Source organism: Takifugu rubripes, chromosome 18 (assembly GCF_901000725.2).
Source record: "Takifugu rubripes chromosome 18, fTakRub1.2, whole genome shotgun sequence".
Classification (NCBI taxonomy): domain Eukaryota; kingdom Metazoa; phylum Chordata; class Actinopteri; order Tetraodontiformes; family Tetraodontidae; genus Takifugu; species Takifugu rubripes.
This window is the reverse complement of record NC_042302.1, coordinates 3,625,854-3,642,257: the sequence shown is the minus strand read 5'-3', so window position 1 is coordinate 3,642,257 and position 16,404 is coordinate 3,625,854. Positions and strand designations below refer to the sequence as shown.

The 16,404-nt window shown below is 46.7% G+C and overlaps 2 protein-coding genes across 3 annotated transcripts; one reads left to right on the top strand and one right to left on the bottom strand.

The window, feature by feature from the left end:
- Window positions 1-944: 944 nt before the first annotated feature.
- On the top strand, window positions 945-4,132 carry th2 (tyrosine hydroxylase 2). Its single transcript, NM_001032702.1, is given in 12 exon segments — window positions 945-1,216; window positions 1,837-2,011; window positions 2,095-2,183; window positions 2,253-2,320; window positions 2,404-2,454; window positions 2,555-2,700; window positions 2,934-3,069; window positions 3,148-3,217; window positions 3,333-3,389; window positions 3,487-3,582; window positions 3,672-3,805; window positions 3,883-4,132. Coding segments are annotated over 12 exon segments (1,431 nt in total). The 5' UTR covers window positions 945-973; the 3' UTR covers window positions 4,049-4,132.
- A 2,647-nt stretch (window positions 4,133-6,779) lies between these two features.
- Window positions 6,780-16,341, bottom strand: nup37 (nucleoporin 37). 2 transcript variants are annotated; one of them, XM_003972698.3, is made up of 10 exons: window positions 16,245-16,341; window positions 15,570-15,745; window positions 15,351-15,472; window positions 11,722-11,794; window positions 11,429-11,523; window positions 7,739-7,829; window positions 7,398-7,579; window positions 7,262-7,312; window positions 7,031-7,124; window positions 6,780-6,960 (listed from the first exon to the last, which is right to left on the bottom strand). In XM_003972698.3, exons 2-10 carry the CDS (start codon window positions 15,723-15,725, stop codon window positions 6,847-6,849), a joined length of 978 nt encoding a protein of 325 aa, XP_003972747.1. In that variant the 5' UTR covers window positions 15,726-15,745; window positions 16,245-16,341; the 3' UTR covers window positions 6,780-6,846. The 2 variants fall into 2 exon arrangements, with proteins under 2 accessions (XP_003972747.1, XP_011611552.1); XM_011613250.2 differs by lacking the exon at window positions 16,245-16,341 and adding an exon at window positions 16,077-16,219.
- Between the last annotated feature and the right edge of the window lie 63 nt (window positions 16,342-16,404).

The window sequence follows — 16,404 nt, the reverse complement described above, 5'->3', positions numbered from 1 at the left end:
GACAGACACTCTTTGTGGATGGATCATCGAGAAAGGATGACTGGACGCACTAGAACTGCCTATGCAGTAGTCACAGCAACTGAGGTGGTGGAGGCGAAATCACTTCCCTCCTCCTATTCTGCTCAAGCAGCAGAACTTGTCGCACTCACACGTGCTTGTGAATTAAGCAAAGGACAAGATGTTACCATCTACACAGATGCAGCAAATAACAACACACTTCTTGATAATGAGGAATCATTTACCTTAGAACCTGCAGATAATGATATTCTAAAAGAAATGCAACAAAGTGCTCCAGAAAAAGAAAAGGCCATGTGGAAGAAGCGAGGAGCCAAACTGGATGACAAAGGACTATTAACCATAGGAAACAAACCAATCCTTCCCCGGAATATGCATAAATGGGCAGCATTAGTGAGCCATGGGCCATGCCATGTCTCAACAGGAGGGATGGTACAGATGGTTAATGAACATTATTATACTATAGGATTTCATACCTACTCAAAATTATTTTGTTCACAATGTGTTATTTGTGTAAAACACAGCCCACAGGGAGCCCTTAAGGCCCCTGCAGGCACTACACCATTACCAAATCATCCATTTCACACAGTTTTTCTAGATTTTATTCAGCTAACACCATGTGTGAGGGTGACCAAACATCACCCTCACACACATAAAGGGGGATATGATTAGGAAGCCAAGATATTTCTGTGCGTGACCCCGCTTTTCATCCGCAATGGTCGGTTCCGGATCTATTTTTGGAGTAAAAACCTTCACTTCCCCCCTAAAAGCAGCATTTATTTGCATAAATGTGTAATAACATGACGCAGGAGGCGCCAGGAAAAGAAAAAGCCCGCGATGCACACGTGGTGCATTTGCGCCACTCATTTCCATAAAGCCCCTGTGATGGAAAACTATTTAAACCTGCGCGGAGGTGAGGCTGACACGCACACGCACCCCGCACACGCACCCCGCACACATGAAGACCGACAGCGCCCCGCAGGCGGTGCCTTTCAGCGGTTGGAAGCAGAACCTGATCGATGATGCGCGCCGGGAGCGCAGCAGCAGCTCCGAGGGCTCCCCGGGGCCCTCCAGGTACCGGGACGGGTTCGGGTTCGGGTCCGGGTCCGAGGAGAAGCTGGACAGAGTCCGCCTCAACGTCCTGTTCACTCTCAGCAGCGAGAAGAATGCGGGGTTCTTCAAAACCGGGAAAATCTTCGAGGTAAGAAGAAAATTGATTTAAATTCCGAATAAAGGTCGGTTAATTAGAGAATGAATTCTTCTCTCGATTTGTTTCTCCATTTTAATCGGTACATTTACACTTAATGTGCAAACGCAAAAACAGTTTGACTGGAATTAAGAATGTATTTTTTATAGTGTTGGGCTCATTTTTACCTAATAAGCAAAACCAACAAAATCCTTTTTAGGCGATAATTATATGATTATTTCCACATATTTATTCCAAGAAGTAATTACTTCTTAATTTTTAAGATGTAATAATACACAAATTTCCAGTTTATTCCTAGTTTCAATTAGTTTCCTTTGGAATTAATCTGGTTTCACCCTCAGAACAGGGAAATGATATAACTGTAAATATATATATATATATATATATATATATATACACAGTATATAACAGATATAACTGTTGTATGGTAGTGTGGCTCTTTATTGATAATCCCAAATTATTCTATTGGGATTGAAGGAATATGTGGTAGTTCTGTGTTTAAACACTATAAAGAGGTTTCCAAAATCCAACGTGACAAAAGATTAAAGAAAATTTAAACCTTTTTTAATCGCCTTCATTCAAATAAATGAATTCTTTCTGTCATATACGAACAGACATTTGATGCCAAACTCCTGCACATTGAAAGCCGCCCTGGGAGGAATTCAAAGAACGGCACCACCGACCTGGAGTTCTTCATGCGGTGTGACGTGCACGGCTCGGACGTGGACGTCTTCATCGACTCGCTGAAGAGCATCGTGGAGGACGTGCGCTCGGTGCCAGAGGAGAAGGGTGAAGGCCGCCGGCCTCCTGTGATGCAGATTCATGCAAATTTAAAGGTTTTAATTGAAACTCTCTTCCTGTCCACATCACAGGTCCCTGGTTTCCACGACAACTAAAAGACCTGGACAGGTGCAACATGTTGATCACCAAATTCGATCCGGACCTGGACCAGGGTCATCCAGTGAGTACTAAAGACATGGAAACGCTGTCGATCGGCACGCAAAATGACACGTTGAAATGGTTTTTAAAGGGATACCGAGATCCAGAATATAGAAAAAGGCGGGCATTCATCGCCGAGCTCGCCTCCAGATACAAACAGTGAGTCAGAAATCTTCCCTCGTATTTAAAGGAAACTAAACAAAACACCCCTTAATGATTCGGTTCTTCTGTGTGGATCACAGGGGGGACCCTCTGCCCACGGTGGAGTACACAGCAGAAGAACTGTCCACATGGTGAGCCACAAAAGCTATCTATAAAAGCTAATTGTTAGCTTGCTGCATCTCAAAACGTGCTGAAATGTGACGCCGCGCCGGTGTGATGTGGCGGTTAAAGGAGGGAGGTGTACCGGCAGCTGCGCAGCGTCTACCCCAGCCTGGCCTGCCGGCAGTTCCTGGACAGCCTGCAGCAGCTGGAGCAGGAGTGTGGCTACGGAGAGGATCGCATCCCTCAGCTCAGAGACGTTTCCGCCTTCCTGAAAGGTGAGTCGCGCTCAGCGTCCCGCCACGTTCCGAGCACGAGCTTAAGACGCCGACCAGCTCTTCCCTCGCATCGGTTCCTGAAATGTGACCCCAGCTCACCTGATTCTGAATTTCAAAGGCAGACGTATAATAACTGGACTTATTCCCCACGTTTCCCTTCGCTATCCATCAAAGGAATAGCCGCTACACATCGGGCTTTGACACTAGATAACGTGTGTGTCCGTTCCATCCAGAGAGGACTGGTTTCCAGCTCCGGCCAGTTGCCGGCCTGTTGTCAGCCAGGGACTTCCTCAACAGTTTGGCCTTCAGGGTGTTCCAGTGCACGCAGTACGTCCGTCACTCGTCTGCTCCGATGCACTCTCCCGAACCGTGAGTTGTCTCTCTTTACTGACCTCCTTGCATCAGACTGACCTTGTACTGACCCCCCCCCCCCCTCCCACCCCACAGGGACTGCTGCCACGAGCTACTGGGACACATCCCCATGCTGGCAGATAAAGAATATGCCCAGTTCTCACAGGTAACTTTGGCTCTTTGGGACAGGGCTCGGGGGAAGGGGGGGGTATTTGGGGAACATGTCATTGTTCTAGTCAAGGCAAACGTACAGAACTGCCACCTGCTCTGCGTCGTTCCAGGAGATCGGACTCGCCTCGCTCGGGGTTTCAGATGAAGACATTGAAAAGCTGTCGACGGTGCGTTGTTGTCACTCAGCACCCTCTAGTGTCCGATGTAAGAACTGCGCCGCTCCCCTCACATCTGCTTCTACTTGACCGTTTCCTCCATCCGCAGCTGTACTGGTTCACTGTGGAGTTTGGCCTCTGCAAGCAGAACGGCTCAGTGAAGGCGTACGGCGCCGGACTCCTGTCGTCTTACGGGGAACTGACTGTGAGTCTGCTTTAGATGTTCTCACCCAAACATGTGGCCGTGCGCGTACCATCTCCCTGGCGTGACGAGTCTTGGGCCTGTCCTTTCAGCACGCTCTGTCGAACGAGCCGGAATACAAGCCGTTCATCCCAGAGGAGACGGCGGTGCAGCCCTACCAGGACCAGACCTACCAGCCCGTTTACTTTGTGTCTGAGAGCTTTGAGGATGCTAAACTGAAGCTGAGGTGATCCTGCTTATCATGCAAGCTTATCACAGCTGCGCCCATACGGCTATTAAACCCCTCTACCATCACGTTCCCAGGAGGTACTCTGCAGCCATCAAGCGGCCATTTGCGGTGCGCTACGAGCCGTTTACCTGCACCGTGGAGGTTCTGGATCAGCCCTGCAGGATCCAAAATGCTCTGAGCAAGATGAGGCAGGACATGAAGGTCCTCCAGGACGCCTTGGAGAAACTGAGTTCATCTTGAGGGCACCAGAAGAAGACATCACTCTCCTGACCATGTACAGGTTCACCGTGCAGTCAAAAAGAAATAAAGACTTCTTTTAGTGTCGCCTGCCTCCCCAAGTATCATAGAAAAGGTGGTAACAAAGAGATTTGGCATTTGCCAGCGGGAGAAATAAGAGCTCGGACCATACTCAACGGGGACTGTTGACATTTGCTAGCCTCAGAAATCCAAACCCACAATTTACATCTAGACAAAAAAAAAGAAAAAGACTCTTTTCACCTTCGTGTGTTATTAAGCAGAAGGAAAGAGCTAATTATGAACGATTTAGGTATTATATTCCCTCGGCTGGTCAAGGCCAGTGCCAGGGCTGGGGCCCAGAACATCCGTATGGCCAGGTCACCGGGACCCGAGAGCCGACCACAGCCGGGCGGCTCTGCTGACGCGGAGTCTTTTCTCTCCGGATGGACCTCCAGAAGTCTGATCTCCAAGAGGGCGTCAGCACGTATCGGATCTCATTAACCGGCATCTGTGGGACGCACAAATCATCAGCCTTGCTCGCCGCTCCGTGCACGCAGATACGCACACTGTGCACTAAATCAAGCAGTGCCTGGAAAAAACGTGCTGTGGACAAGAAGGAGCACGAAGGCGTGAGCTACAGCTTGACAAGTGTGTGCAAACCCTCCAAGCAAACGTCCAGCTCTTAATATTCTCTCATATCTCAATCTGAGCAGTGTTAAACAAAAGCAGGCTGCCGTAGCAACGGTGACCTGTGAGGAGTCAGCCGCTCTTCAACCATCTGAAGTTTCCTCCTTGGAGGTCGCTGCCAGTCCAACATTGTGCCTGGATTCGGGGCCTGGACCAAACAAGGTTCAGGGAGTTTCAGAGAGTCCTTGAGACAGAGATCTCCAAAGATGCCCAAACCCGAAAAACCAAGGCATCAGCGTGAAAGAGCTGTCTTTACGTTCAGCTGAGACAAAATTATCCAGCATCAAACACTTCCTATTTAGCAACAATAAATGCAATAAAATGGCGATAGACAGCTGGGATTGTCAAACAAATATGTTCGGCCCATTAGCTATAGCAACTGTTAGCTGACACTCAACTAAGGGGAAGATCAAATGTAACCTCGTCTCGAATGGTTGGTTCTAATGGGTTTGGCAGATGCTGGATAATAAATTTCGGATTCACAAAAGTGGGATCTCCACAAGCGCTCAAGAGTTGAAATAAAACTGCGAAAGTGGATTTTCCATGTTGGAGAAATGAAAAGTTTGATGCTTTCTAACGGGTAAAAAAAAAATTCTGCAGAATGAAGCGCACAGGGGCCAAACAGGATGCTGAAGACCCGTTTGGTGCAAGATAACGGGCTCTGCCAGCTGAAGAGGCAAAGGGGAGTTTCAGCAGAAAGAATAAACTTCCTGTTCAATCTCACTTGCATAGTGGGGCAGGATGAATGTGTCGATTTTAGCCAGTAAATAAAGTCCAATCAGTTATCCTGTCAACAAATGCTTGCATTAAAGTTTATTCTTTCCTTAAATAAAGGACGGCAAGACAGCATTTTCCTTTCCTGCGTGAAACGTAAGGAATTAAGTAAACGGTTTCACCAAGTCCAACGGCTATAAAGTGTGTTATGACAGCGGCGCTGACAAATTCATTGGCTGCATCAACCCGCCAAACTGATGGAGATCTGCTGAGGCGATGTTCTTTTACTCATCAGCAGACGCTAATGGTTCCAATCTGAGAAAGCACAGCAACAAACCAGCCGTGAGATTAAATCAAACGCCACGCTCAAAGGACTCTAATCTCCATCTTTGTTTCCCCTCACATCGGGGCCATTATTTTGACTCGCTTTCTTTTTGTTGAGCTGTGGCTTAAAGTTGGAAGGGCAGCTTGAGATTTATCTCAAACAGGAGATTAGGGGGAAGCCGGTGCGGCTCTTAAGGCGTTCTGATGTTTCTTTTCATCCGTTTCAGTTTGTTATCCCTCATACCACTTGAGAACAAGCTGTGAGGAATAAAAGCTCCATTCAGATTTACGTCAAAGGTAACGCAGAGGCCCCAGACGGGATGTGCTTCCAAGAACAGTTTGTAAGATCTCCAAGATGGATGATAAATTGCAGAAATCTCTCACGGTTCTGTCAGTAATGCTTTCGACTCCTCGCAGCAGGACCCTGCTGTTCTGCTCTGCAGCCGACAGATGGCGGCCTTGAGTCGGGTAAGTCCCAGGGAGGCGCTCAAACGCCATTTCCGTTGAGTTTTCTTTTTACACTCTGGATGAGGTTCAGGGTGTGGAAGCCCCTCTGCATCTTCAGGACTGGACATCGCGCTGGAGTTGCTCAGTTTGGGCCGGAAAGATGTCGCACTTCACAGCCTCTCCTCCTCTGATGAACGCTGAGCAAGCGATGAAGACGTTCCTGTGAAATAACAATCAGTTCTTTGACCAGATGTGCTTCTGTCCAATGATCCTTGTCCTCCTCAGTGTTAGAGCTGGAGATGGACTAAACTGCCCCTAAACCCAAAGCTTCCCCCCTCCCTGGAGTTACAAAGATATCGTCCCACTAGGAGTCCACATCTGCCTTTGAGAGAAAGTCGGAGGAAGAACACCTGTGGTACGAAGAGCATAAATCCTTCAAGCCTTTCCCCAGAACCACAGTTCACTGAGCAGGATGGTGTAAATTACGCCACAGCAAACCGAGCCATCTTGTTTCATCTGCACCTGAAGGGGTCGTCAGAACTAAAGAACGAAACCTGGCCGATACTGGAAAATAGTTTATTGAAAAATGTGCTACCGTAGCATTAAAGTTCTCCCCGGTGGAAAAGGGTCTACATTTCAGTCATCCAGAAGCAGAGTTTCCTGTCGCCGCCAAGCACGCAGAGCGGGAGGGTCCGGTGCCAGCTGAGGCCGGATGCCACGGTAGCAGAGCCGATGGTCACCGGCTGTAAGGACAGTAGCGTGCGACGTCATTAGCCAGAAAACGCTGCGGGCTGCATAAACCGTCTCACTGACCTGTGGGTGGCCAAGATGGTGGATGAGTAGCTGACTACAGATCTTTCCTGGACATCCAGTGGTGGCGAAGAGGTTTTCGTTGGCCCGGGACCACCTGAGGAGGAGAAATAACACCTCTTTAAATGTCCTCATGCAATTAGTCCCAGCTAATATACATAGAAGTACATTAAAAGAAGCTGGCAACATGTAAATCTGGCTGAAGAAGGAATTAAAGACATAAATGGAACCTACTTGAATAGTCGTGCTTTGTCTATATGTGCTGGTCTTTTCTCCTGAGGGTAACTGCAAATGATAAGTCAAGATTTAGCTCATGGCATCGCCTCCATCATCATCTCGCCGTATCTTCAGCCAACGCTCCTTCGCTCACCTGGATCGGGTTATGTCCCAGATGAGCCAGTTGCTTCCAGCCACAGCGCCAACTTTGATGGTGTTGCTGAGGCACCAGTCGGCCGACATCAACGGCGACTGACCACAGTCCAGCGACAGGATGGCCTGCTGGGCGAGCAGGTCGTAGAAGCGAACGGTTCCCTTCTTCTCTGCTACCATTAACTGGAGGGAACAGACGTTTGCCTTTAGGGGTAAGGTTATCCTGTCACAAATAATCTTCATTTTAAACAGAAAACGCCACCCTCTGGACAAGACTGGCATCGCACTGGCAGATGCTAGAAATACAGTTAAAATTGAGACATAAAAAGGAGCCGTTCCAACCTTAAAAGCTTCCTCTGGGTGCCAGCACACACTGATACCAGGCGAGCGAAGTCTCAGAGTAATGTTTTCGTTTCCATCCAGGTCCCACACCCTGGTGGTTCAAAGTTAAAATGAATGACAGCAATGCAAACTCTACGGGGGTGGGGGGATATCTCTCCCATCCTGCTAACAGTCGCATCTCATAGAACTTGAATAAGAACTCCTCACACATCAGCCGGGCGGCTCCACTGACATCCATCGTCCCGTTATCAATTAACGTACCCGAGTCGGCCTCTAGTGGCCTCACATGGTTGCACAGGCCTTGTCACATCTGACGTTCACAATATCTCTGTGTACTTACAGTTCCAGTAAAACAAACACAAAATGATATTTTATCATCTTATATAAGATCATTACTGCATATCATAAAAAGCACCACAGCCCTTTATTTTTATGATGCTTTTATGACGGCGCTCAACTTTTCCATAAATGTGCGCTTCAGCACACGAGCAGACTTTAACGACGGAACACAAAGCGCGCAGTAATAGATGACATGTTTTCATCCAAGTTCATGTTTGCTTCTAATTTATGCAACCCCAGCTGGTTGTGCGTAAGTGATGTGCAGGCCCTTCATCCCTTTCCAGGAGAACCCTGAGCTCTTGAAGACAGAGAGACTTATGCTGGATTCCTCCTTCGGGGGAAAGTGCCAATGTTACATTAGGTTGAGCTACGATAGCAAGAGCAGAAGGGAAACATCATCCCCCTGTGCCCGAGTCGGCGTCACGCTTCACTCGCATTACAGTGAATGTTTTACAGCAGGCGGCCCGCTGCCATCAATTTTCGGCAGGGAAAGCAGCAGAACACGTCAACTGAAGAAGAGCAGCGCGGAGAAGTTGAACAGCATTCTGGTTTGTGCAAATGAAAACAAAGAAAGAGAGCTTGTGTGAGGATTATACACAGTCATCATTTAAATAATGGAAGATTCGAAAGCTAAAATAGACCCGGCAAGGCCAACGCAGCTGACAAACCACACAGACCTGATTCGATGGTTAACCACAGCTGAACAGGACAAATGATGGGGATGGGGGTGCCGGGGTCAGGTGGTTCAAGTGGGAATTTAAAGCTTACGAAGCAAAAGAAGAACCTGACTGACGAGTTCATACAGAAGATATCCATCGACATGTCAGGAGGGTTGGAGAGGCCGACATGCCCCGTCTCAGACGCAGACCTCATCGGCCCATTTCCCTCGCAGCAGGACACTGCCCCCGGCCATGTGCAGACTCACGCACAGCCTCCTTTCTTCAACAAACCTGAGGATGAGTGAGGCTGGGGGGGGGGGGGGTGAGAGAACCACCAGACCGCAGCACAAAAACAAGGTCTGAACCATATTCTTTTTGGACCGCTAGCCAAAAAGAACTCAAATGCACGCTGCACCACCAGCTGCCAAACCGTGGTCAACCGCTGTGCCCTTCTCATGGATCACACCGAAAAAACACGATGTTTTCCAAAGCGGGTCGAAGACGGACCAAAGAGTGACCACCTCTGACAAAACATGGCACGGTTGCATAACGCTGTATGGAGCAGTGACCTGCACTTCCATGCACGGTTCCATTACACGGTTTAAAAGAACATCTGAAGTATCACGTTATCTGAGGAAGAACTCAGCAGGGTTATAAGTGGAGGAAATGGGAATATTGATACAAGTGCACAGTGATTTAATTTATTGTAGAAAGCAAAGTAAAATAATCAAAGAAAGGTGACTCTAGAGCCAGAGAACTGGATAAACAGACTCCTTTACGGAATGTGCCAACAGCACCTTCATAACATTCAATTCTGACTGTACAATGATTGGAGCCCTTCGGTTAATTTAAATGATTAAACTATAGCTTTATCTGTCAGCGTGCCTATCCGGCCTAGCTTATCCGCATGAAGCAAGCGCATCAAATTTACCCACAGACTCCAGTGTTAAACATTTCTGTGAACAGTGGACCATGTGGGTCCTTGACTTAATGAAATGTCCAGCAATTTCATGCCCTTACACAACACAAGAGATTGAAAAACACAAAAAGATTAGCGCAAAGATCAGGACTAAATGCTTTAAACCATATACATAATGCAGCCACAGCAGCAGGTGTGTGTTCCCGAGTTCATCTGCGAACTCAGTCAACCCCAAATCCTCTTTCAGACCTGCATTGTGCCCTTCTGACCCATAGGGGGCGCTTCCCCGCCCCTGCTTTAACTGTTATGACACCACGAGCTGTTTAGGCTACATGGACCAAATGTAAACTCCCCTGAGGGAGTGGAGAGTGGATCCCCGCCTAGACACTGCAGCATCAGGTTGCGTGTTGGCGAAAAGCAGAGTTCCCACAACTGCAGGGGACCGTGATGACAAAGCTAAGCAAACTTATATTAGACGCATCGCTGCCAAACCTAACAGAGTGCAGAGGAGAGGTCATGGGCCTATACATGCAGGCATACGCTTCCCTCCGCTCCAGCTCCCTCCTCTCATATCGAGACTCAGTTTGTGTGGGCTGACTGGAAGGTCCGCTCCTGTTAACTTGATCTATCCCTTGTTCCGCCTCTGTCTCCCTCCCGCGTCCCATATTTTCTCAACATGACAGAATTTAAATCTTTCAGCAGATGGAGTGCATTGCTGTTTTCTCTGGCCGGTCAGCGGGAAAAGGAAAGGATGGGGTGGGCGGGGGTCTTTCTACTCTAGCTCGGATGGCTGTGGTAGGACACGGTGATGTTCTGCTCAGTGCAAGCGGGTCTATTCAACGTACGTCCTGGCACTCAACCACTGCTTTAACCTTCTGACTGCACAGTGGATGTCATCACTGCTGACAATGAGGCTGCAACTCTCAAATCATAAAAACTTAAAATTCAGAGCCCCCCCACCAAAAGAACAAATCTGATAACGAATGAGCAGGTGGTGAGTTATCTCACAGCAAGGTTCTGGGTTCAGTTCTGAGCCTCTCTATGTGGACTTTGCATGGCTTTTCTGAAGGTATGACTGGGTAGGTGAGTTATGTGGGTGACTGCTTGGGTGAGGCTTCAGCACTGGACATTATAAATGTAAATGGGCATGGGGGCTCAACATGGCTGCCCACTGCTGCTCAGGGATGGGATGAAGAGGCCAACTGTTACTGCACATCTGCACAAGGCCCCGTGTTTTTGCTCTGTACTGCAACGGCTCCCCAACAAACCCTAATGGAGGTTCATAATTAGTAAACCTAATTATGCTACGCTGAGTTTTTAACCATTTCCAACATTTGGATGGATCAGATAAGGTGGATGTTGTCTTTTTTACACCTACTGTGTAAACGATATGAAAAAAGGCTCACTGCTCAAACAATCTGCTGATGTGGAAAGGAGGTGTGGGGGTGTCCCTTCAGTAACCCTGACTACTGACACTGTTTTTCCCCTCCGCTCCCATCGATTGAAAGGGGAAAATTTGGGGACCTCGGCGTGGGTCCCCCTTAGAGAGGAAAATCTTTCTGCACTTAATTGGATTTCCATATTTAACCAATTAGCTAGAAAAGCTACAAAGCAGCTCTGTGCTTATGCACGGTCACTCGGAGCGTGTTGTGTTTAGCATCATGTTTCACTGTGGAAACACCGTCAGGGGTTTCTGCACCATTAACAGAGAACAGAGCTGAAAATCAGAAGCTGGGAAAACACACACATACATGGAAATAAAACTGTGTGGACCTGCAAGTGTGGTCATCACTGACTGAAGCAATTTGTTTCCCCTCTGTCGGCTCGAACACCAAATGGTTAATGTAGCTGGTGTGGCCCTCCATCACCTAGGCAACAGTGAAGAAAAACACTTGGTAAACAAAAACGTATGTGATCAGTAAATGAGCTTTTTTTTTTTTACACAAGCTCGGGGTTATTTTATGAGCTCCACAATCGGCTCAGTGTCCTGTAGTGGTAAATGTCAGAGAAATGTAAAGAAATTGAGAAGAACACTTCTGACCAGCGTGCTCCAGATGTTGCGCTACCTTAACTTCATGCTTGTCCCGAAGATCGGACGTCAGCAGGCGTAGCTTTCTGTCAGCCGCAGCAGTGCAAAATCTGCGGAGGGGAAGTGGAAGAGAAAGGGTGGATGTGAAAATAAACAGAGCGTGGATGCGAACGCAGCCTCGTTACCGCCCGACGACGGACGGACTCCCTGCGTGCGTCCACGCAGCTGCAGAATGACACCTCAGGATGAAAGTGCGTGTGTGGGGTAGAAATGCTGCCAAGGAGCCTCTAATTACCAAACAAGGGTAGATAAACAGTGTGAAAAAATAAATAAATCGCAGGATCCCTCACGCCATTCACTCATGAGGCAACGAACCCCGAGCAGAGGCAGAGGACTTTCCCTCTAATCAGTCGTAGTTTACACCACCGCCTGCAGTTATTCACACAATTACTCTAACTCACTTGTGACAAGAAAAACACACACTTATCACCAGAGCAAACAGACGGTGGTTCACAATTTTGCAGTTCCAGACAAAGATGGATCTGGCATGAGGTCACACCCTTAATAGTGTGCTTCAGAGTATTACCGCTGCAGATTAGATGATATTAGGACGGGACTTTGGCTAGAAAAAGGCTACACTTTAATGTTGGACTTTGAGGTAAAGGCTGGCAACACACACCTTTCTTGACTTTTACGTCAAAGCCAGTTTCGTCTGCGCTCTCTGGTAATCTTGCGTAACAGACTAAGTCCTAGTTTCAAGAGGACACGGCTAAGTTTCAGCTTTCCAAGAACAGAGCAAATCAAATATCATCTCAATGTCCTCGGAAATATCCTTTTTTTTAAAAGTTACCGTAGATGCGGGTGTTGTAAAGGCAGGAGGTCGATACATCAGTTCATGCAGGATCCTACTACATTTTAAAGTAACACACGCTCCTAAGAAAGATCTTTGGAGGAGAAGAAATGTTTACGGAAAGAACTTTGGGTTGTAAAGCTCCCTGGTAACGTGAAAAAAGTCAAGTTGTGTTTGAATGTTCTCTTTGTTTTGCGACCTCAGTTACCAACATTTTTAAACTTCCTGCAATTTAACCAATTCAATGCTTCGATGATTGCCAATACAACAACTCAGCTTAGTTTATCCAGCAGCTCAGATAAGTGCTGATCTCCTCCTTCATGTAAACAGGCCGGACACAACTTTAACCCACATTTACCTGCAGACGCTAGGGGGATCTGGAAGCTGTGCATGAGCGGCGGCAGCTGCTTCAAACCCAGCTGGGAAACCTCTGTTTATTCTCACCCTTTTCCTGTTATCTCCTCATTGTCATCACCACAATTATGGCCTGTTTATGTTCACTTGGTGGCTTCCAGAGTTCAAGCAGCAGAAGGCAAAATAGATTTAACACATTGAACTTCATCCTAATGGCATTCTGAACTACATTTACCACAGCTGAGCAAACAGGAGTTTTTCCCCTCTCAAAAAAAATTCATTCCCAATTATGCCTAATTTTTGGATGAATGAAGGTAATAATGTCTTGTAAACCTGGACTTCATTTGCACTTTATTCCTCACATTGCAGTAAAAACCTGCGTGCTTGGAGTCTTTGCATCTCCATCCTTCTAAGGTGAATGGAAGCTGGAGCCCCCCTCCCTTCTTCCCTCATCTCTCACTCCCCCTGGGCCCCAGTCCGAAGCAAACCCGTGAGAAAGTTGTACTTTTCCTGGAAGGCACAGCTACGTGCGGATCGGAGGGAGGAATGGAACCTGAGTCGGTAGTCATCAGCGCAATAACATGTGCGCACGTCACAGGGCTGGCTCGAGGGCCCTGCGGAGTAAACCACAGAAGGCCAGGAATTATCGCTGCCTTTCCTTTTCAATTACAGAAAGCTTAAACACCTCCGGAGGGACCACCAGACCTCCCCCTCGACCGCTCCAATTAGGAGGAAAACTCTTGCTTTCTAACAATCCACAGTTAGGCTACTTCCTTTTGGTCCAAGGCCACCTGAAATAACTTGGCCAAAGCTCTGGGAGCAGCGGTGCAACAGTGAGATGCAGCTCTGTCTTTTCTGCACATATGACATGGAGCTATACTGTCTCCACGACCTCCTCTTGGACTGGTTACTCGTACGTTTGTCGTGGGAATCGTCTCGTTATTTTTCCAAACAAAAGCCAAAGTGTGCCCTCCTAATCCTATTATGATGCTCTGATGGCCTCTTACATAAATGCAATAAATGGTTTTTCTCCTGAGGATAATACAAAAAGACGGCTACAGCACAAACTGTTTCACAGGAATCAATTTCGTTCCGCGCATTTGAGCGTCTCTCCAGCGTAAACGGTGCTGGGACAGAAACTGGTGTGTATTGGACCCGGTTTATAATGACCTGCAGCATCTGCAAGAGCGAAGCAGGTCAAACAGGTGGTGACTGGGCTGTAAACTGCTTTTCTTGCCATGTTTGCACTCTGGAAAGGTGGTTGGTGAGCTCTTCCAGTTGGGCCAGAGGGCAGCCAATGGTTTTTGCTTCCCCCTTCGTGTTTATGACCCTGTAGAGAGCATTTTATTTCCATCACATGCTGTCATGCAGAATGACGCTGTGCTCTCCCCTGTGTGGAATCAAAAGGTCACCAGCAGCTTTACTTTATCAGTCTTTGGGTCACTGGACACTCAGCTGCTCTGTGATGCCATTTTTCAGAGCAGGATTATTCTATTAAAGAAGAAAAAAGTGGAGGGAAAAAGCCAGCTACATAAATAAGGACATTATTTATAATGACTGGTAATTGAGGGGGAAAAAAGCAGATGCAGGAAAACGAGTCCCATATAGTGAATTAGAGTTAATAAAATCACACATGTAAGGGAGAAGTAGAGTGATCCTGGTGCAGGCCTGGCTATGAGCAAGACTGTAATGCTTAAAGTCCATACGATTGTAATTTTAAAGGTTCTTTTAGTCATATTGTCCAAGAGGTGAAGGTAATTATTACTTTAAAATATGTACAGTAATGCGTAAAAGGTCAGTTACGAGACTTGCAAATCTCATTTGAACAGGATGCCGCACGTCTCCTCTCAGCAACCCCTCATCCCGTTACCTTGAGGGCTCAGATAGCCAGGACAGTCACAGTCACACACAAAAGTAGACCCTGATGATAACGCTGGGTTGTTTTGTGTCAGTCCTGTCCAACAATGCCCATCATGTGATATGGATGCATTTTGCTGAATGTGTCTGGAGCTTTGCATATGTATAGCAGGTGAAACTGAAATTCCCCTTGGGGACAAATAAAGAGAGTTCAGTCATCGGGGCCATGGTGGATTTAACTTCCTTTAGACTCTTATAATAATAAATCCCATCAAAAGGTCCAGATTGATTTAACAGTATCGCTTAAGAAGGACCATATCCTTAAACATATCCTGCATAAATATTGACTACTGTGACTCCATCCCTCTTTACTCACCTTTCTAATTGCAGGTTAGATTTATATGTTAACTATTACCACCACTGACTTTTTAATATGAAATATTGTGTGCCCAATATTTAATGTTGAGGTGGAAACAGTGTGTAACCAGTGCTGAGTTTATAGTAAGCATGCAAAAACATTAAGAAAAGTCAAATTACACGTAGACATATACTACCACACTGTTGAGAAGCTGATATGGGAGTAAAAATGCAAAGTGAACCAGTACCTGATAAAAGGTAACCGGTCCAGTCGGGACTCGGGGCTCCAGGCAAGTGCATCAACACGCAATTCATGATGGAACGCTCGCAGAACATTAAATTCAACTCCTTCCACCTCCAAATCCTCCTCCTACAGGATAAATGGGTTCAAAAATAAACAACAAACAAGCACTTGGGGAGCAGACTTTTCCAGTATAAAGCTGGACGGATGATCCAGAAGCTCGTACCTGGAATAGACAAGTGGCCACTACAACATACTGGTTTCCACCATAGGCCAAGAGGGAGGAAGGCGTCCCAGAGCTGAAAGGGCTAAACTCCACCACGTGAACATAGTCCTCGCAGGACACAGTGTAAGTGGGGACACGGCTGGTGTCTGCCTGCATGTTTGACAAATCCTGACAATCTGGGGGGGAGGAAAGAGACAATGACATTAAAATAAATGTGCTTACACTGATCCAAATTTAAGGTCTTTTTCAGTGTGTGTATACATATATATGTAAATGTGTGTGCATGCATATATATGTGTGTATACATATATATAATTTCAGTGTGTGTGTGTGTGTATCTGTCTATCTATATCTAAATATTTTTTATAAGATGCCGACAAGTATACGTCGAATAACACGTAAAACCTGACTCAATAACACAATTATGATCTAAATTTTAACAGTTTAAAGAAGAAACGAGTTTATGCGTGTTCAACAATGTGTAATTGCCATGTTTATTTAACTCACTATGATGTGAAACAGCAACGATTTGCAGGCTGCCTTGTATGTGTGGCTGTACTGGCTTCAAAGTAACTGAACAAAAACCTTAAACTGTTGAAACCAACTGTTACTTATTCGTGTTCAGGAGGGTTTTAATCGATTCAGAATTAAAACATGACTCAAGCACGTTCCTACCTTGCTCTTTCACTCAAACGCTGCGCGCGCTGTGTGTGTTTTCCAGCTTGTTCCGGGTTGGATTTGGAATGTACCATCGAGTGGAAATGTCAAGGGGAGCGTTAGCGTATTAATTTTGAAAAAATTGAAAACATTACCCAATGTACAGACAATTATTTTA

Bases quoted from the DNA above. Each gene is read 5' to 3' on its own strand.
- nup37 (XM_003972698.3), bottom strand. From the start codon at position 15,725: ATGCAGGCAGACACCAGCCGTGTCCCCACTTACACTGTGTCCTGCGAG. The intron at 7,830-11,428 runs GTCCACACAGTT...TTGAACCACCAG, and splicing joins AGTGATGACCACACTTGCAG to GGTGTGGGACCTGGATGGAA. The intron at 7,125-7,261 runs GTAGGTTCCATT...TCTCCTCCTCAG, and splicing joins GACAAAGCACGACTATTCAA to GTGGTCCCGGGCCAACGAAA.